The 21551-nt window shown below is 47.5% G+C and overlaps 1 protein-coding gene across 1 annotated transcript in view; it reads right to left on the bottom strand.

Moving 5' to 3' along the window:
* Positions 1–21551, bottom strand: part of LOC122388232 (protein amalgam-like) — a 28224-nt gene that overhangs the window by 1256 nt on the left and 5417 nt on the right. The window contains exons 3-9 of the mRNA XM_043379118.1: positions 20790–20990; positions 19948–20069; positions 8194–8344; positions 6627–6724; positions 5898–6078; positions 4051–4178; positions 287–509 (exon numbers count right to left, since the gene is read on the bottom strand). Of these exons, the coding sequence (XP_043235053.1) occupies positions 287–509; positions 4051–4178; positions 5898–6078; positions 6627–6724; positions 8194–8344; positions 19948–20069; positions 20790–20990 (1104 nt within the window). The remainder of the gene's footprint in view (positions 1–286; positions 510–4050; positions 4179–5897; positions 6079–6626; positions 6725–8193; positions 8345–19947; positions 20070–20789; positions 20991–21551) is intronic.

The following is a 21551-nucleotide window of genomic DNA, read 5'->3' as shown; positions in this document are numbered from 1 at the left end:
ATACGTAATTATGTGCTGTTGTTGGCCTCGAGAACTGACAAACGGATTTAGCTCCCGCTGCAACTTCTTAATCGCATTACATTTGTAACAGTCAACGTCATTTTCCATTTGTCGGAAATAATTTACAACACATGTAGCTCATCATTTCTGTGCACTATAACATTTCGCAAGTCCGACATCTAACATGTCACAACTTTAAAGCGATGCATGTTATCTGCTTATTGACACCAGAATGCGATCCTTTGAAGTGCGAAAATAGTACATCGTTATCGCTTATATAACTCACCCTCGCCTCTGGCGATTGTGGAAAAATGCAGCGTATCAGACACGGCGTTCCAGCCGTGCTTGTTCTTGGCCTGCACGTAGAGCTCGTAGGCGGTGGCCGGCTGCAGTTTGGAGAGCGGGATCTGCTGTCGGTAGAGCACCCCGGTACCGGTGCGGCTGCCGGTCGACGGCACCTTGACCTCTCTCCAGCGGCGCGACACCAGCTCCAGGCCGCTGCCGTTCGCCTGATGGTGATGGTGATGGTTATGGTGATGGTAATGGTGACGATATTAAACTGGATGGCGTGGCAGGGGTAAACGGGAACGGCGGGGCGCTGACGAGACATGGAGATATCGCGGAGATGAGAGGATTCAGAGGATCGGAGCGGCCTGAGAGCGCTGTCTGACGCGAGAAACAACTAACGGAGCGTAAGCACCCTCTCAGGATTCTTATCTAGTCAGTGGCGGCTCACTCGGTGGGGTGGAATGTTTCAGGCCTTGGTCTCGCATCTAAGAAATGCTAATTTTACCAGAAAGGTGGCTATTTGAGATAAGGCACGCAGCTGTGGACATGAGACTGGCTGCTGTGAGAAGCTGTCGTGGTCACTCAGCTTACTGTGAAGGCGGTCGCCGGGCAGACAACATGGCCTGGGCCCTGCCGGAGGTCTGGCGAGCGTCAGATGTCGGCAGATTCGACCAGACCTCCGGCAGCCCCCCCCCCCCCCACCCCACCGTCCTCCTCTCCTGGGGTGGACGGACCGCGGTGCCTACAGTGTGGGCTGGGTGTGGCCTTCTGGGCCTGCAATCCACGGCCTGTGTCGGCTGGTATGTGGGAGGTCTGCAAGCTGAAACTGTGGTCTGTTAGACCTGCAATGGGTCAATGTGGGATGGGCCTAGACCTATAAACTGAACAATGTTGAAATGTCAAAAGTGTGATAGACATGAATGATAAATAAATAAATGATCAATTATGAGTGACTTCGCACTTACTGGTGAATGTAAGTGACATTGTTATTTTATATAAGACCTGGAACGGATGAGTACTGAACAGGGCCTGAATATTTCGTTGTTAGCGAGTGATGACGGCACTTAGTAGGGTATAAGAGTTCGATGTATGAGGGTGATTGAATCTCACGGCGTGTGTGGGTCCCTTGAGGGATGACGTGGAGTTTGGCTGGCCTGTGTATCAGAATGTTAATTGCCTCGGAGGGGGGACTGAGGTCTGATGACGTGTGTCAGTCGGGTTGACTGGGGCCTGATGACGTGTGTCAGTCCTATGAGGGGTGCTGAAGCCCACCCCTGTCTGCGGCCGTCAGACATCCCAGACGGAGGGCTGGCGGCGGCGATAGCCGCATTATCAGACCAGTGCCGGGGTCGGCCGGATTGCGGCGTCATAAACTCATCAGCACCACCGGTCTGCCGGCGGGCTGCCGGCCGCGGCGAAATTGGCTCGCACGTCACCACCCGCACCGGACCGGTACAGCCGCGACCGACCGACCAACCAGCCGACCAACCGACTGACCGACCGACCAGCCGACCAGCCGCCGAGCCGCCAGACTTCAGAGCCAGTCTGACCAGAGGCGGATTTAGACGCTCGGGCGAGTGTGCAGACGCCGCCTTGTCAGGACGGAGGGATATTGGATTTTCGGCCGAGGAAATCCCGGCTCTCGGCGTCTGGTTGGTAAAGAAACGATATGAGCACGTGGGTGTTTCATTTGGTGTCACGGATATGAGATGTTTTAGTAACCTTCCTATTTCTCTTTCTCTGCATCTCTCTCTCTCTCTCTCTCTCTCTCTCTCTCTCTCTCTCTCTCTCCTCTCTCTCTCTCTCTCTCTCTCTCTCTCTCCTCTCTCTCTCCTCTCTCTCTCTCTCTCTCTCTCTCTCTCTCTCTCTCTCTCTCTCTCTCTCTCTCTCTCTCTCTCTCTCTTCTCTCTCTCTCTCTCTCTCTCTCTCTCTCTCTCTCTCTCTATCTCTCTGTCTGTCTCTCTGTTGTTCTCTCTCTCACTCTCTTTTTATTTTATTTGTGTTTTTCCCTGCTCCGCTGTTCTGTGTGTTATAGCAATTTATATCTGCACACACACCACACGTTAACCCGCGCCCGGCTGGGGGTCCTGGATTTCCACGCCCTGCTGGGGGGGGGGGGGTGTTTGAACACCCCCCCTTGTACCTCGGCTCCTGGGCCACGTAGCGATACGCGGAAGGCGGCGTTCGAAAGAGCGTAAAAAATAATGACGAAATCACTTCGGTCAATTTTTTGGTCAGGTCAAAGGTCAGGCACCAGAGGTCATGGAAGGCAAAATTTCGCCGATTTCCAGGTCGAATGTCGAAAATTTCCAAGAAGCCAACGCATAACTCGGGAACCAATAGAGCTACAGCGCCGCGGAAAAGCGCATTCGATAGCCCTATTAACGCCCTTTCTGAGTAATTCTCTCAGATTTGACCTAACTTCAACGGTTTTGCCTGCAGGGGGCAAAAACTGCAAAAATAGCCGATTTTTTCGGAAACAGTTTTTCTGCAATAACTTTTGACCCAAGCCCTGTACGAGCTTACTTTTACCGTCATCGTGTTCCTCTCGTCAAGACGCATCGAATGAACTATAACTTGACCTTGAAAGGTCAACTTGAAAATTTGACCTCAGGTCAAGGTCATGACCTGACCGGAAAGGTTCATGTTGCTTATCAGTCGATCCGTATCGTCGAGCTGAACACATCTAAGGCGTTTTCATCGCTCTAGCATGCCTCTATCAAAAGTTATTTGCGAAAAACTGTTAGATACCATTCGTGACCTAAGATGACCTCAGGGCATAAACAAGGGTCACGGACGCCATTTTCATGTTCAGTGTGTCTAAACCACTTGTAATTCGGTGTTTAGGAGTGTTTATAATGTCTTTCGTCCAAAAGAGGCGCATTTCAATTTTCTCCCATTGACTTATAATGGGGAGGTCGCAAAATTGACCTGACCTTAGGTCATCGATATCAAAATTCTGAGATATACATTTTGTACATGCTATTGCTCTTAGCAATCGCTGAAAGTTTCAAAGCGATCGGTCACTCGGTGTAGCTATGACAGACATTGAAACTTTTTATGAGGTGAGGTCACTTCAAGTGACCTGGTGACCTGACCTTGAATGACCTTGGTCTGAAATTTTCACAACATGTGTAGAATTGATGTATGATAAGGTGTACCAAAAACCGCCGTTTTTGAGATATTCGCGAAAAAACCACAAGGGGGGGGGGTGTTCAAACACCCCCCCCCCCCCAGCTGGGCGCGGGTTATATCTTATACATAGAAAGTCACTCTTGGACAACAATTATTTAGGCGTTACTCCATGCAATGTGCTAGAAACTGTCAAAAGTACTTATATAGCTGTCGGTGAACACACAATTGCTGATTGTTAAAATACTTGTTCGAAACAATTCATGAAATGTAATCCTGGCGCAAACTTCATTTGGAGGCGCGCTGGGATCTCCTCTGAATTGATCTCTTTTAGATACACACTGAGCGATCACAGATTTGGGAGCGTCCGAGTGAGACAGCGCCTTCAAAGCCTTCAAAATTCCCTAAATGACCCGATACATTTACCAAATGACCGCCAATGTCCGGCGCCAGCCGAATTGAATTGGCTGCAGCATCTGTCCCGGCGACTTCGAGGCAGCTGTAAATAATCAACGAGCTGCATGGGACTTACCCACGGAAGTCTGTGGAACATTCCCGCACAGATTCATGAGAGACTCACCCTCACGTATCTGGGGGGCGTCCCTATCCCCACTCGTCTGTGGGACTTACCCGCACGGGTCTGTAGGCCACCTTATACTCCAGCACGGGACTGAAACTCTCCACCTTCCAGCTGAGCTCGTACTGTTCGGGAGCCGTACTGATGGGTCCACTGGTGATAACAGCCCGGTCGGCCACGCCTGCGGGCATCCGGGGTCATCGTAAGGTCACAGGCTCTGGTAAATCTGACGGAGAGGCCGCTGGTGTGGGCTGCAGTTATCAAAGTTCATTATCGGGGAAATAAAGTAGGAATCCATACATGATCTCGAGCGGTGTTAAAGTTTTAGGCATTCCGGCTGAGTGGTTTCAGTGGAAAAGTGGAAAGTAAGCATTATATCCAAATAAGACTTGAGGTGCATTTTTAGCTGACCAGCCCTATCACCGAGTTTTGAGATGGTGTTCATTAATGAATGTCACCCACAAAAAAATGAAGCAAATACTTTGACCAGCCATTAGGATAGAAGGGATACCTCGCCATCGGCACGACTCAGTGTCACATAGGGCATCAGCCATGCTATTATTCTATTTCTTTTGATGCATCATGAATCTTGCATACGTCTTTTGCCTTGCTATTTTCGGAAAAAAAAAACATCTAAATTAAACCAACATTAATGTTTGGATTCGATCTGTTCAAAGGAAGCTGCTCAACGCTGCCTCTATGTAGGTATATTTCGCGAACTACAAGGTGACAGAAAACAATCCAAGTAAACAAGACAAACAAGAACGAAGTAATTAAATCAGGCAGTGAAGTCCAGTAACTTTGCCTCTGAGAAATCAACTAACATAAATTGAGCTTAGCTTTGACGGTTAGAGTTCGTGTTTAGTACCAGCTTTATCGGATCTCCTCGGATCCTCAAAAACATAGGTAGGTACATTGAATGATATGTTGTTTCATCTTGTATTTGTTAATTATGTAACAGCTTATATCTATATTTCATTACGTACCTAATCCGCAAAAAATATGGACAAGAGCGAAGGCTTTTCGTTCTTCGGTTTTTCGTTCTTGGCAGCTATTATAATGCATTCATACGAGTTGCAAGCTACAATTTCACGGGACACGGAGCTCTGTTGCCTAATGCCCGTTGCCTTCATTGCGTTCGTCACTCATGTATCTACCCGGCATTGCGGCCTATTGCATGTGGAAACATTCGGAGCTCCGTGCTGTTCGGGGCGGGCCGCTCACTCCCGGCCGTACACTGACTGGGTAGGCTGTGCCACAACACCTCAGCGCAATGCGGCACAGCATCTCCAGTCTCTGCAGGCACCGTGCTAGAGCGCAGTGATGGAGCCGAATGTTCTGAATTCTCAGTAGTCATTTCGTTTAAGTGTAATGATGGGATGCAAGAGCTATTGAACTTGCCTGCGGTTTGTTAATCAATGCCAGCCTACATGTGTTACTGTCTGAATGTGCACATGGGCTCTGCCAAAGATTCACCGAAGCCATTAAGCTTGCCGACGAGGAAAATGACTTTGAAGTTCCGTTAATCTGAGAAGCTTAAATTAGAACGTAAATGTATGCAAGCAATCAACCGACAAATTAATTTTAAGGAGCTGCGGTCAGACCTCTTTAAACTCTGCACCCAATGCATAGATAAACACGCTCCATCAAATTCTATAAAATATTCATTATAAACTTTAAAAACCGGCAGCAAACTACATAGGGGAATGTGATTAGATCAAAGCCATCCAACTATCGCAAGCGGTTATAGTTCTAAGAAATCTCTCCCCTAACATCTTCGTAAAAATTGGTTGATATTAAAACTTCGAATATATGTCAAACAACGCCTCGGGTACTCGGGAGCTATTTCAGTAAAGTTTTATCTCATACTCATTTGCAGCCATCTCATTCACCTTCATACCTGTCACGTCCATGTTGCCGTGGGCAGCCCCCAGTAGATTTTTGGCGTGACACGAGTATTTTCCAAAGTCCTCGGAGCGTACATTCTGAATGGTGAGGGTGTGCCGCGTACCACCGACGTCGTTCCCCGGTGTAAAGTGGCGATCGGGGTCAAATGGCGAGCCCTGACGCTCCCAAGACACCTGTCAAACACGGCAGTTGTCAATCCTCGTCCCTCGAGTGGTTGAGTCAGTCGCTTCCTTTCGTAAACACCAAAAGTGCGCAAGCGGAAGGACTGACTAAAAGCTGCCATAAGTTATCGACGAATTGATTTTGTTTGACATTGCGTCTAGCGTGACTGTGTCCATAGCTAGTGAAAATAGACTTCTGCATGATAAGCAGCGTGGCATGGCATCAGTTCGCTGGAACTTCCAATGATTGAAATTGTATGCATTATATAATGCTACAATCCTTCACTATACCTGTGAAAATTGCTTGTCATTGTCTCGAATGGTGGGCTGTTATGATGGCCCATTATACAACGCGATGTATCTCCACAGCAAATGCAAACAACAAATCCGCAATAAATGAATACAAATCACCAATAAAGGAAATACAATTAAATCAAGTTAACTAGACAAAACGCCCTGCGGAGACTGTCGTCTTGCCAATCACAGCTCTATGTAAATGGTTTCCTACCAAGACGGCTCTAAATTTAGAGACGGCGGGCTGCGGTCCGACTCCCACTTACCGTGGCCGGAGGGATAGCGATGACGGTACAGACCAGCTTCACCTCCATCCCCTCGCCGGTGTAGATGGTGCTCCTTTCCACCTCGATCTCCGGTGGGTCTGTGGGACACCCGCGTGACGTCATTAGGGGGCGGAGTGACGTCCCTCCCGAAATATAATATACCAGTATAGCGCCTTTTGGGGCGAGTAACGGAGCGAGCGAGAGGGTGAGCCTTGCACGTGCGAAATTTCGAGGGGATACCTCCAACTGACTTGTGCACGGCACCCTACTAACCGGTCTCTAGCGATGTGCCAAATTTGAGCACAATCGGCCCAGCCGTTCTCGAGATCTGGAAGCGGCACCCTGCACGTGCGCACGTGCAAAATGGGTCCCGACTGACTTGTGCACGGCACCCTACTAACTGGTCCCTAACCGTGTACCAAATTTGAGCGCCATCGGTCCAGCCGTTCTCGAGATCTGGAAACGACCCCTGCACGTGCGCGCGTGCAGCAGCGCCCCAACTCTGGCACATGGATATGCAGTGCCTAGTGGGTGCCTACCTACATGCCAACTTTCAGCGCAATCGGCCAAGTAGTTACCGAGATATTGCAACAATTACAAAACTGACACCTCTTCGTTTTGCACGTGGCACGTGCATAAGGGGTCACCCACAAGCATCGGGAATAGTCCAATACTTGGTAGAAGGAATGAAGCTACCCTACAAAAATTACCGCGTGTAAATCGGTCAAGTGGTTGCTGAGATATAAGCCTCGCAAAAGCGTCCGCACGGCCGGCCGGCCGGCCGGCCGGCCGCTCATACTCAGAAATTTTTGTTAATCTAAGGAAAGACTCCGCTCGCTTCGCTCGCTCCGTAATAATGTTAAAACTGGTATATAAAATATTACATTACTATAACATCTTTGTCATTTACACAAAGTATCTCATTACATAACTTCAAACGAACTGAGCTGCTGTTCAACATTTCGTTTGAAACTGTAGCTTGTTTGATTCAAGGTTTAATTTTTGTATGCTCACAAATTACGAAAGAAATATTTTGCACGGCCTCTCCGGCGACCCAACAAATGCATCGCACACCTAGGCTTTTTACTGGTGGTTATGATCACAAGGAGGCCAGCTTGGATATGGCTTCTGTTTGCCCCAGCCGCCCCCAGCTGTGTTTACTTTAGACGCAGTCTGTTCAGCTGGAGCTGACAACTACCCACAATGCCCACAATGCCCTACCGGCGCAGACACCAACTTTGCAGTCAGTAAACATGTATGCAAATTGCAACAGTCCCTCTATTCAAAGTAAATCAAAGCACACACCTTGTTTACCCATACAATTAACCCATCTATCGCAACTCGCAGCTCACTCTTGTTCTTCTTGGTGGGTGAGGTGCGTAGCCGTCAGGCTTAGGCGTTCGACTCCCAGCTCACTCACTAAACCATAGGCCCTTGCACTAAACCCACAATGCCTTGCGCAGGCTTATCTTAGAAACGTGTAATTTATCAACGCTGCAAGCTTAGTTTACTCACACTGTGCACATTGTCTACATACGTACCGACACGGAACGCACGGTTTACTCACATTGCACTTGCAGACTGACAGAGCCGACCCCGGGCGAGCCGAGGCCGTTGTCGGCTACACATTCGTAGACTCCGGCCATCTCCCGGACGATGCGTGAGATGTGTAACTTCCGGCCGGGTCGCTCCAGGTCGCCAGAGGGCAGTGTGCCGTGCTGCCGGTCAACCGAGGTCAAGGTCAAGGTCGAGGGTTAGGGGCTTTGGCGTTTGAAAGGGTCATTGAGGTTAGAGGGGTCAGGGTCGACGTCAGGAGGTGTTTGCGTGGTGTTCATCAAGGTCAGAAGGTCATGCCTACGAGTACGTAAAATGGTGACTCGGCTGTATGACCCGACATCCACCGTTTAACCCGCGCACCGACGGGGGTCTGCGCCAACTTCGCACCGACGGGGGGGGGGCAGATGACCGCCCCCCCCCTGAGATCTCGAGAACGAAGCAATATAGCGACAAGCGGTAAACGGCATCGGATACGCACGGTCAAGATCTACAATTTTTACTAAGGTCATTTTCAGGTCAGGTCAAAGATGACGTCACAGGGGTCGAAAAAGTCAAAATGGCGGCGCTAGATATGGAGAGTGCTTTCTCGAATAACTTTCGAATTAGTCAAGATAGGAACAAACTAAGGGCATCATCGTGATCCTCTCGTCAATCCGCATCGAATGATATATATGTTGACCTCGAAAGGTCAAGGTCAAAGGTTGACCTCAGGTCACGTGACCTCGAGGTCATCATGTATATCATTCGATGCGTCTTGACGAGCTGAACACAATGAGACCATCCACGCGTCTGCATCTTGTTCCTGTACGGAGTTATTGGCCAAAAACCTTTGGTGACCTTTGATGACGTCACATGACCTCACAGCTGCCCAACAGCAAAACAGACCTCAAGGTAGTGAAGGTTGATCGTATATGAAGTCATGTATGGTATATGGGGCCATTCCGACCCGTTTTAGTGGTAAAAACAGGGAGTTGATTTTTCCCCCATTGACTTATAATGGGGAGGTCGCGAAATTGACCTGACCTTAGTTCACCGATATCAAAATTCCGAGATATACAAATTGTAGCTACTAATGACCTAATAATCTCCTGCGACTTTTAAAGGCCTCCGACATCTACTGTAGCTCTGGCACGGTGACAAAGTTGCAAAAAAGTGACTTGAGGCTGGGTCATTCAAAGTGACCTGGTGACCTGACCTTAAAAGGTAGGAGGTTCAAACTTGCACACCATGTGTAAAATTGATGAGGTTATAGTCATACCAAATTTCGCGGCGCTACGCGCCGCGGTTTTCCCGCTATTTGCTAAAAACCTCAGGGGGCGGATATCCACCCCCCCGTCGGTGCGCGGGTTAAACTTCTAGTTTTGCATGAGCATCGAGTAGACTAATTTTGGGGATTTAATAAAATAGTGTATGGGAACTTTATTTTCATCTAAGTCGCGATCGCAACAAATACCTTATAATTTAGCTTTTTTAGGCCCGCTCTTCAGCAAAAAGCTTCACAATGCTGCTTAACAATCTCGGAGGGGTGAAATCTCTGCGAATCATATATTCACATTCACATATTTATTTTATGGATTTATTACTTTTCGCCTGTAAATAAGTGTCTCATTGTGTGGCGGCATTGAGCCGAAAGTCCGGCATAATCCCAAGTCGATAGCGCGACGGCTATAATTCCACAGACGATCCGCCGTGCGTCAGTGGCGCTGAGTGACGTCCCTCGCCGTGTTAGCTGACGTCAGAACACACATCAGACGCGCCAGTGACGGCGCGGCCGCCGAGCGCGGGCGGCCGGGAACTCTCTGGCCAACTCTGTCCGGCGTCTGTCCGCCCGGCCGACAGCCATCAGAGCTGACGACGCCTCCGGGAGGGCGGCGGCGCTCCGGTGCGAAAACCATCAGCTGCCGCGGCGGTCATGGGTCAACCAGAACGAATGATCCCTGTTTCTATTTGCCATTTCATTTCGGATGACCGATGGTGCCTCAAACGGCTCGCCAGCATCACGTCATGTTTTCTGAAAAGCTGCCGGATGCGAGGCACCAAAGAACCGCTCGCACGTGATTGACGCCAACCAACTTTCGCATAAAGCGCGATTCTTCCCAACGTCATTTTCCACCCAAACTCTGGGAAATTCTAGCCAACTCGCTGCATAGCAGACTTTCCACAATGTGTGCGCTGTGAAATGTGGGAGCTGTCATAGCTTGTGACTGCCGCCGAATAATCAGACAATATATCCTGTCATCGTCTTGTCGGCTGTTGGAAAAGTTGCGCAGACCTGTCGCGTAGTCACTCAGTCTCCAAGGTGACACTGTGGTGACCGTCTCAGTCGTCGTGCCACTGTCGCCTTCCTGTCGACACCGACAGGCGGCACAATTTAGCGGCACACACCGCACTCTCGCCGGCTGGAAAAACGATATCAAAGCTCCACGGTGAGCACTTGCAACGTCGCAGCCGTGGCGGTCGGCACAACACGCCTGGCGCGGCGGCGCGGCTGGCAATAATTGTCCCGTCTGGCCGCGCCGCATTGGCCGCTCGACAGGCCAATCTGCGCCACATTGGCCACCGTGGCAGCAAATCTGTCTGACAGCCACACGTGAGACGGGGCCCGAGCCGACCGGAGCCGGCCCAGCGGCCGGCTGCAGCGGTCCGGGTTTCTTACAATTAGATACTGAATTGTGGCCTGGACCGCCTGGCCAGAATTGAACATTGGGTAACGGATGTTTTGTAAAAGTGAAGTTGGAGGTAAGGCGAGCACAGGGTATCGGAGCCTGGAATGTAAAGGAGAATGTTTTTTGTGGTTTCTGCATTAGCGCGTCAATGAAAAGAATGAAAAGCTGAGAAACGAAGTGTTTCCGCATCTATTTACCTACCACATTAAATGAACACCTTTAATCATAAGATTATCACGCTTACACCACGCAGTCCTTTGCTCGATTTGGTTACCGGTAAACGGCATAAATTGCTTTTCGGCTTCCGTGGTTAGTTTCCGGCAGCGATACTGCCTTTTAGAATCCTCCGTGGCGTCGCAATCTGGCTCATCCAATCTTATTCTATTGAGGCTTTTGAATTCGACGCTGCTCCCCGTGGCTGCGCCGCCCATCGCTGCGCTGTCCGCCCCGCGGAGAGGCTTCGGCTTTTGACGTCTGCGACACTCCAGTAGCCGGCGAGCGCGGGGGAGAGCCGCAGCGCCGCGGCGCGAGAGCCTCCCCGAGACAGGCAGGCCCTTTTGACGGCCGGTGAGCACGCCAGAGGACCGAGACCGGCCGAAAGGCGCAGAGATTGAGTGGCTTTCGGCGGACAGCGCGACTCTTGACGTAAGCGAGAACAAAGGCAGCGGCAAAGGCACTTCCGGGAACGGAGCCGGGTTATTTTTGTGGAGATATTCAGCTCGAATGAGGCCGAGATTGGCGATCGCGTCTGGAAGCCGAATTGATCATAGAGCTCGATGAACGAGAAATAGCTAAATGAAAAAGCATTTGTGTCATCGACAAAAATTTATGCAGAAAGGTTTTGGAGACAAAAAATCACATAAAGTTATGTTGCGTTTGACAAGAAGGGGCTTTTATGTCTGATTCACCCTTGTGTTTGTATGATAATGCTCACAGTCATACAATGGTCACTTACAATGCTAAGGTGTGTGGCAGTAATTATAGTTTTAACGACATTCTTTGAATTAAAATCTAGTTGTATGAGAAATGTAAAACGCGAGGCATCGTGAGCTTAAATCGACGTACTACCGTTGTAAAAAAAAAAAAAATGAGAAAATGATCATAAAATCAGAGCCTAGAAAAAGCCTCAATAGGTACCCGATGTCACAATCATTCTATCGTGCTCTAATTCTAGCATGAAATATAAAAGCAATATCGTTAACATTCCGTGACACCTTCGATAAGTGCGTTATTCGGTGCACGAAACAAGATTTATGGCTCATCTAGTGCGAAATCATAATAGATTGTCACATGAAGACAGGTTATTTTTCACCAGCGGTCATAAGGTCGAGCTATTATTCAACGCCGGAGAAGATAAACCATTTTCATGCTGAAATTTGATGGTCATGAGTAATAGGAAATAGCGAACTATAGCCCTTAGCTTCGGCGGCATCCGATGCATAACAGGAGACAGTGACGGCATCGGTGTCAATAACACATTTAGTATCCACGTTTGTCAATTCACAACTAAACTGCGTCATATTCCTGTGGAACATGAATCAATTCATGCTAAACATTACTCAATGCTGTTTTAATTAAAGGGCACTGCTTTCACTTGCAAATTCATTGACCCGGCGGCCACTGGGCCTCCGCGCCACCCGCCGGCCGCTGGGGGGGGGGGGCATATAGTTGCCCTCCCCTTTACTTCTGCGACGATGTCGCCGCAACGCGGAGAGATAGAGAAGCGAACACACATCTTCCTGAATACCTAGCCAAAGTTGTGTCCAACTTTGGAGTTGATCCCCTTTGAAATGACATCATAGTGACCGTGACGTCAGATGTCAAATTATACAAATTTTGTAGATTTGCGACTCTCAGTTTCCTCACGATATATCCGATATATAAGACCGAATAATAAAGGACCGATTATTGGTCAGGAAATAGTAGGAAGTGTAATTAGATGTTTTAGATGACAGCAGGTGCTGTTTAGTTCATTTACATACAGTTGAGCTTCATGCTCAGTGACATCAGAAACGGTCCATATCGGAAAACGACAAAACTGTATGTCACTGAAACGTCATATTAACCTTCCAGGCGGTGGGGGGGGGGGCAATTTTTTGCCCCCCCCCTTTAGTTTTTTCGATATATCTCGAGAACCGCTGCGCCGATCGTCACCAAACTTTCAGTACCCTCCCGGGAGCAGCTAGCGCACATGGTGACCAAAAATTTTTCCAAAGGCTATGATAGGTTGGCCGCTAATGACGTCAGAGTGACGTCATTTTTGCCGTTTTCGACCCAAAAAAGGTTTCGCGGGAAGAGCTGTCAGGCCTACAGCTTTAGAGATACAGAAAAATGTTTCAGACATAAAAGGTGTGGAATTCAAAGGGCTACAAAACTGCTATTTCGGTTTTTCGAATTTTTTGGATTTTGACCCCAAAAAATCAAAAAAATAGATTTTTTGAATATAATAGCCAAAAAATCCAAAAAGTTTTTTGAATTTCGAAAAACCCGGAATATATGTGATAGCCCCTACCACCTTCTATCTACATACCAAATTTGAGATCGATACCTCTTTTTTTGGCCAAGTTATAGCGAAAAAACTGTTCAAAATTGATGACGTCAAATTTTCAAACTCAATTTTTAGCAATTCTAGACCTCGTAGCGCAAAACAAAGACCACCATTAGACTCCCCGTGACGAGCTGCATCGAATCGATACCCATTTTATGCAAAAATATCAACTTTGAAATTTGACCTTTTTTGACCTGACCTTGACCTAACCTCCACCAGAAAGTGACCTAAACCGTATCTGATGGTCTTATAACCAACACCATTGAGTTGGAAATGAAAAACTGGCCATAAAACATGCATCGCATAACCCTAGTAAAGTTGGGCTCATGTGGTGACCCTTGGTGACCTTTGGTGACCTGACCTGTGACCTGACCTGGTATGACCAGTGACCTCTAATAGCAACATATGTACTAGACAAATGACGCCTTATCGCTGATTTTCGACAAAATGCGTTTTACTCGGTGTTATAGCGCTTTCCCTAGAAGCCCCGTGAACGGTGAAACATTTTATCTTTGACCTGACCTGTGACGTCATCGGCGACCCCGAGGTCAATAAAATTTGGTTTCCCTCGACAAATTTGACAGGACTATCGAACGCCGTTTGAATTTTCCGGATCCGTCCAGTAGTTTCGGAGATACGGGGGGGGGGGCAAAAAATTGCCCCCCCCCCCACCGCGCGGAAGGTGGCTGGTAGGCCCACCGCCTGCCGGGTTAAGAGCTACAACCACCAAACTTTTCTCAAACATTGCCTAGGTATTCACTTGGAGTTATGCCAAGTTTCACGTTCGTAGTTCATCAAGTTTTGGAGATATTCCACAAAACGTAGAGGGGGGCGCAACTTCATGCCCCCCCCCCCCCCCAGCGGCTCGTGGGTTAATCTCGATCCATTTATTTGTTTTGAGAACACCTGAAAATGACTTAACTAATAAATGCATAATAATAAACTTGAATGTATAGGCGCAGATGATGCTTTTTACGATTTGTGTTAGTTATTTATAGTTTCTGATTGTCCAGTAAAATTACATTTGACGAGAAAGTTTAAGCAGAAGTCGATATGTAAATTGGCGATGCTTTGTTGTCAGCATCAACGTCCGCGATATACGAAGTTGTGGTCCTGTAAATTGGATTTGTGAAGTTGCTGGCACCTTGTATAAGTTTGCATTCACACAATGTGATGACATGCTTTGGTGTTGCATTTTTTTAAACGCGTACGGTAAAATTGAATTTGCAATGGAAATTGCAGAATGTGATAAGGTTCAATGCTCGCTGCGCGTGCCGCATGTTGCTGTTGTTTTTCCAGAAACGCATCCTTTCATAAAAAAAACACCTTAAAATACGTTGCAAGCGCAAATCTGTAAATCTGATCAGACTTTATTTGTAGTTGACGGAACGCATTGCATCCTATCTACGAATACAGCCGGGGATTTGGCTGATGAGCGCAGCTTTACAGGAAGTAGTACTCATCTACGAGCTGACAACAACGATCGACCGGCCTCAGACGACGGGGCTGGGCCCCTGCAGGCTGCTGCAGCAAGCGCGGAACTGAACAGCGCCAGCTGCAAACAGCTCTTTTGCGCCAGCGCCGCTCGAGCAAAGACACAAAGCAGCACGACTCAGAGTGCAAAAAGCTTTCGTGTACGGATTTGTTCACTGGATTTCAGAACAGGTGAAAACTTGCGCAGAAAGTCAATAGCACTGAACTAGAGAACGACAGGGATGGTGAGACAATTTTGGAATCAGAGTAGGAATAAACGAATGCATGTAAACAAAAATGATTTTCCGTGAGGCAAAAACTTAATTAAATGAGTCTTGGTGTTACAATTTTTTTCAGTGTGATGCTGGTGATTGGTCAAGTGCACTTCCATGATTCTATGAAATAAAATTCAATTTAGATAAAGTAGAATATATCCCCTTTGCTGGGACATTTTCAAGGTCATCCGCTATCCGTGCGAGGAAATAGCACACGGCGTTATCGGAAAGTGATTTATAACACCAATCTGGCAAGGCTGTGCGAGCAGTGAAATTTCTGCCATCTCCTTGAGCAATGTGCGATTGTGAAAATTTACTGCTGGAGCATGAGGGTCCTCTCAGGGCCTTGTCGTCATTCCATGAATCACTAGCTTCGAGGACCTTGGGCCGTGTAGTGACCAATATAAACTGTTTAATGTTTATGTCACCAGCTGCTCCATCGGAAAATCTTTGGGAGGTGTTTGAGACGTGAAGTTAGAAAGATCTGCATTTTGAAAAATTGGTCGCCCTGATATATTTTTAGAACATATGGAAGCCCATAAAATAAACTAAAATATATGTTTTATACTCATAAAGCAAACCAGCGTGAGTCACGCTCGTTATGCTAGCGTACATTCCCGATAATCACTGAAGACAAATGGCACTTACAGTTCAATAAGTTTAAGTTAACGAATCAATGCTTATTTAAGAAAACAAAGTCAAACTGGAAAAAACATCAATGCCTATATATCACAACATATGCTCTTGCATGATACTGAAATCGGCAAGATGATCCGATGGGTGCTGGAGAAGGAAATCGTGTCATTGTTTCCTTATTATTTTCGCAAACACGCTTATCTACCTGTACTTGAGCAGAAGCTGCGAGATCTTCTAAAAGACGTGTTAAACCAATGAATGATCATGACCATGAATGTCAAATGTACATACAATGAAGCATAAAACCAGTAAGGCCGTCAAGTTCCAGCTGTTTTATATTTGAAACAAAAATAACAAATCGGGACCACATCATTGCGCATTTAGGGGGTTCTATTTGTTTCCTTCAATTTACACTTGTTTGTCGTTGACACTTGACAACCACGCCTGACAGATTGCTATGGCATTATGTTTATAAGAAAATCCATTTTTTCCCGTTTCATCGTTGACAGTCAAGCCTGTCAGATCACTATATCATTTTGCCTGATAAAATATAATCAAGAAGTGTAGCTTTGCAATAACAATTTATATATGTCCTCGTATTTAAGAGGAACATTTAATGTCACTGCGAAACATATCCGATACTGCTGGTCAGCGTCATAACATTATTCTCCGGCTCTGGACTGGCCTGGCAGCTTTCACATGTCGGGCACGTCATGTCTTACCAGACAACCCCATCTAATATGTCACATCAATCTCTCAAATCTCCACAGCACGAAACGATACCGTGTCGGACACAACTCGCCAAAACTGTGCTGGCCTACCAATGTGTTCATGAGGATCGAGCTGCTCGTGTAGGCAGCCTATGCTCGGCAGTAGTTTCGGCCTGCTCGCATGACTTGGAGAACCTCGCCAGCTAAAACCGTGGTCATGGGGCCGACGGTCTCGGCCACTCCCCCTGCGGGACGCGGCGGCGGCCTGCCAGTCCTGCCCCAGCCGGCCATTCGATTCAATAAGGACCGATATAGCGGAGCTCTCCGGTCCGCGTCGCCGTTCGTCACGGGAACAGCCACGGCAAGGCTGCGACACCGCCTTCATAGATTCACAGCCGGCACTGACGAGAATTTGCGATCAACATCTCTGGCTAGAGCAACGACTCTGTGGCTCGTTTGCATGAGATAAGCGCTGGTGGTGTCGTCGGCTTTTTAGTTTAGTGTACTGGTCTCGCGTCAGTTTACTTGTCGGTTCTATGTAAACCGGTCATGGATGTGCCCTTGTCAACCAAAGTCGTTAGTGGATCCGGAGAATGAAATACGGTTTGGTTTTTAAAATAGCCTATATCGATTGATGGTCATTATGGTTAAGGATTTCCGGCCATTTCCTTGCAAATTGATGAAGGCGTTTCGCCAGCTTTAGTCAGAAAAGTTACTGTAACTTCACAAGAATATCTCAAGTTCTAGTATCTTTGGTTTCATGACCAGCAAGCAGGAACCGAAACTCACTGACCAGCTATTTATAATCACCGGTGGTTTGCACTCGCACTCTTGATTCGATAGCCTGAAAAGCAGTCTCAATAATCCAGCAACAGCAAGCAACTGCAGATGCCCCCCCCCCCCCCCCCCACCTCTCTGCAGACCACCACACCGAAGGAGCACCAGCAAGACGATCCGGCGACTGACCAAGGAAGTTAATAATAAAACGGAGCGAATCTACGCGGTCTGGCCTCAGAGCAGGCTGTAAATTCGATGCGGCGCATATCTAGAATATTGACGGTGCCGACGAAAGGGGTAATCTCCGCTTCTATGGGTTTATAAATATTGGATCGGCGAACACATCTGGATGAAAGGTATCTCAGCTATTTGATGCATCTCATATTTGATGTTTTCGTGTTGTGTAAAAATATTTGCAGGGTATTGGGTTGTTGTACAATGACTTTTGAGACCGCTTTCATTTCTGCTTATCAATTGGGTGAAGCTTTTTCATCAGCGCAAGAGCTACGAACTTTTCATGAATGGCGAACAAGTTTTTTTTTGGCGCTGGGTGCATAAGTAATTAGTTTATACGACAAATTTATCGATTCGCCAAACAATCGGTTGATAGCAATATCCAACTACAATTATGCTTGGTTCTAGTGCAGAACCTACGTTTATTGGCATTTACTGGGAGTTGAAGGCGCATATTTCCCATTTCTGCAAAATTAACAACACCAACCGCAGCCCTTTTGACATGCCGTCCGCCTGTTTGACTCCCATGGATGCGAAATCGTCCAGGCTGGCTCGATAGCCGCTCCAGTAGTCTGTGCGCCACTAGCCGACCATCAAACTGAGGTCGGCTGCAACATTTCCGCCCGACCGGAACAGCGGCGACACTCAAACTGCAATAGCTTCCGAAACAGCTGGGAACCGCCGCCGACATTCCGCAAAGTCGGCAGGCCGGCTCTTCCAGCAGACTCGATCTCTCCTTCGCCTATGAATTCTTCATGGTGTCGCGCTCACCTGCTGAAACGACCACCCCACCCCCTCCGTGGGTAGAGAGTGACAGCTGATCCTGTCATAGTCGCTGACGGTCGCCAGACAGATCAGACAGACCAGACAGAGTGGTTATGCGTGGGCTTATGTCACCAATGGTATGTTTACATAGTGTGTGTGTATGTGTGTGCCGGCAATCGCACATGAATGACGTATGTTAGTCGCGAGTGGAACGCATTCTAATACAACACATACAATATGACGTAAGTGTGTGGGGCATGTATGTATGCTTTAGGTAAATTGCAGCTTGGTTATTCAAATTCCGGCTTGAAAGATATTGATTGACTGCATGTTATGTAACTACATAGATAGGTATAAATCTATAAACGCACTGCATGCGACCCATACGGATCCTTTTACATGCACCCGCAACGTATAGTCCGGTGGTCGCGTGGCGGAATAGACTAGAGACAACAGTAAATTTTCAAATAGAACAGCGTCCACATGTCCTCCTCGTCCTACCCACATGGCTTCCACACCTTCTACACCACACAGAATCCCCAGCATCCACGGAGCTACCTCACATAATCCACAGAGCTTCCACAGAACGTCCACAGAGCTTCCACAGTCGCCGCTCGCTGTTCGTTCCGACTCGTTGCGTCCCGCTCATTTATCAGGGCTGTGTCACGGCGGTGCACGCCCCTTTCCGTCCCTCACCAGACGCCCACGGTGGTCGTTTGTGCCCAAAGAACGTGACCTCGGCCCGGTAGCTGCGGGAGGGAGCGGTAGAGGCTATCATGGGGTGAGGATGGGAGAGATCAGGGAGGCGCAAGACTGGGAAGAAGTGTCCATGGATGGTAAGGATTCAATTCAATGCTGGAGGGCCAGTATGGAGTGCTAAAAGGGAACGATAAGGATGAAGAATAACGGAGAAAGTCATGGGAGTTGAATGTTGGGTGATGGTGAATGGATCTCACGGGGACGACACGCACATGGAAAATTCCACAAACGTTCTGGACAGTGCAGTGCCACTTTCAGGTACGTGAGTACGAAGGCAATAGGTAAACGCCAAATTATGTGGTGTTTACTCATATGCCTTCACAGTTAGCTCTTGCAATCAAAACGCTATCAATTAATAAGCCTCTTGTAATAAAAACCTACGTAGCAATTACCCAAGTTTTCAATAACACCACAGAAACAAGCTATGGCCGTTGTTTTCAGCAACTTGCACCATTTCACAACCTAAATGAGTCTATTTTGCTGTTCAATGTCATAAAAGCAGAAGAACACCGCATGTAAATCACTTAACTTTGGAAAATTGGATAAGCGTGCGTAAAATCAGTTAAGCCATGCAGTGTGTTTCGTATTAGAAGACAAAGAAGCTAGGCAGCATTTACATTAATGATATACACAGCACATATACTTAGATGATTAATGAACGTTTTAATAAAAAGAATGCCTTTTTACATTATATTAAGATCGTTACACAATAAGAAGAATGTCTTTTTGGTATTCTTACGACATGGTACTTCAACATTATAAAAGAGATCACAATAACCTTTGTTTCCGCGGCAACGCACCTTGCACATTTCATCAGCGGAAATGACTGAGTTTGCATTTCGTACATCTTTTCCATTTGCATACCACGTGCCGATGTGTGAGGGCTGGAGGGGAAGGGGGCGTTTTCAGGAGTGGACTGACCTGTTTCCTCCACGTGATCGCTGGCTGAGGGTTTCCCTCTGCAGTACACTCAAGGGTAACGTTGCTCCCCTGGTCGGTGATCAGCTGACCCGATTCGGGTACGGTGGTCACCTTTGGTGAGTCTGCGGAAAGGAGGGTGGATTCGAGTTACAAACGGCAAAGGTCGGAACACTGGGACTGGGGCTGCTTGGATGTGTTTTGGATTACAAGACATTAGACAGCTATGTGATGAGCCAGAGTCAACAATTGCTTTGATAAAGCTTGTAGTTTTATCAGCATCTTGCATCACAAACAAGTTTCACTGCATTGATTTTCATACACATTTCGTGGCGTTTTCGAGAGCAAAATTGAATTATCAAATATTCAATTTAGCTCTAGCAAGAAGGCAGGCGCACTGTCTGGAAACTTCGCACGCAGCACGTTGGAAGTTGGTAAGTCCCGTCCTACTCACAAACATATCAGTGATGTTCGTATGATGATGAACATAAGTGATGCAGAATGAAAATATAAAGAATATGTCTACATTTTTCGACATGGACACGAGCAATGCGTTGGACAGTTCAGTCATGTCTAGATGGGCTTATTATGCTGACAACATGTGGGCATACCAATAAAGCATTCGACTTTTAACATTGGACAATATTGAACAGCACCATGACGACACGACACAAATGCACCAGGAAATAAATAACAAAAAAATTGGAAGAAAATACATGACATTACATAACTTTGTGACAATCAGCCAGTAAAAGTTATTCTCGTTTTTTTTAGCATTACTGCAAACTGAAGCACTGTATCAGGGGCGACATCAAGATGGTTATCTCAGCATCCGGTATACTTACACAGCACATCCACCGTATGTGTCAGCTCGATGAGCGGTTTGGACGACACCAAACACGAGTACTGGGCGGCGTCTGCCAGGGTGACGCCGTCTATCCTCAGATTGTGACCGTCCACCAAACTGAGCCGCTGGTCGCTCTCTATGATGATGCTGCGGGCCGCCAGTACCCGCTTCCCCTGCTGCCACACCACCGGGTACTTCCCTGTGGAGAGAATGAATAGAAGGAGAGAATGAGTATGGAGAATGAACGAAAATGAGCTGGGTGCCATGGCATGGCCATGGCTGGGTGCCATGGCATGCAATGGCATGCCCCCATGCCTTTGGCATGGCTGGGTGCCTGAGATGCCAAAGGCATGGGTTGGAGCGCGCACCTCATTTTCCACTAAGATGTGGAGAAGGTGAATCAGATGCGGTACCCGATCGTTCTACCCTATATACGGCCTTGGTTCTACCTATGTAAGCTGATGACATTTCTGGCAATAAGGAATGAGCTATGCCTTTGCCTATATGTATAAGGGCAGCTCACAATCAATATTGAAAACTTGGCAAAAATTCATCAATTGAAGTGTGAGCCAAAAACTAGATATGAGAAGATGCCGTTAATTGCTGCGGGAAAACTTAACCAGGCGGTGGGGGGAGGGGAATTTTTTTTTGCCCCCCCCCCCTAGTTTTTTCGATATATCTCCAGAACCGCTGCGCCGATCGTCACCAAACTTTCAGTACCCTCCCGTGAATAGCTATTGCACATTGTGACCAATTGTTT

The sequence above is a fragment of the Amphibalanus amphitrite genome, unplaced genomic scaffold, assembly GCF_019059575.1.
Source record: "Amphibalanus amphitrite isolate SeventyFive unplaced genomic scaffold, NRLGWU_Aamphi_draft 000314F_arrow, whole genome shotgun sequence".
Lineage (NCBI taxonomy): Eukaryota > Metazoa > Arthropoda > Thecostraca > Balanomorpha > Balanidae > Amphibalanus > Amphibalanus amphitrite.
This window is presented reverse-complemented; position numbering and strand designations above follow the sequence as displayed.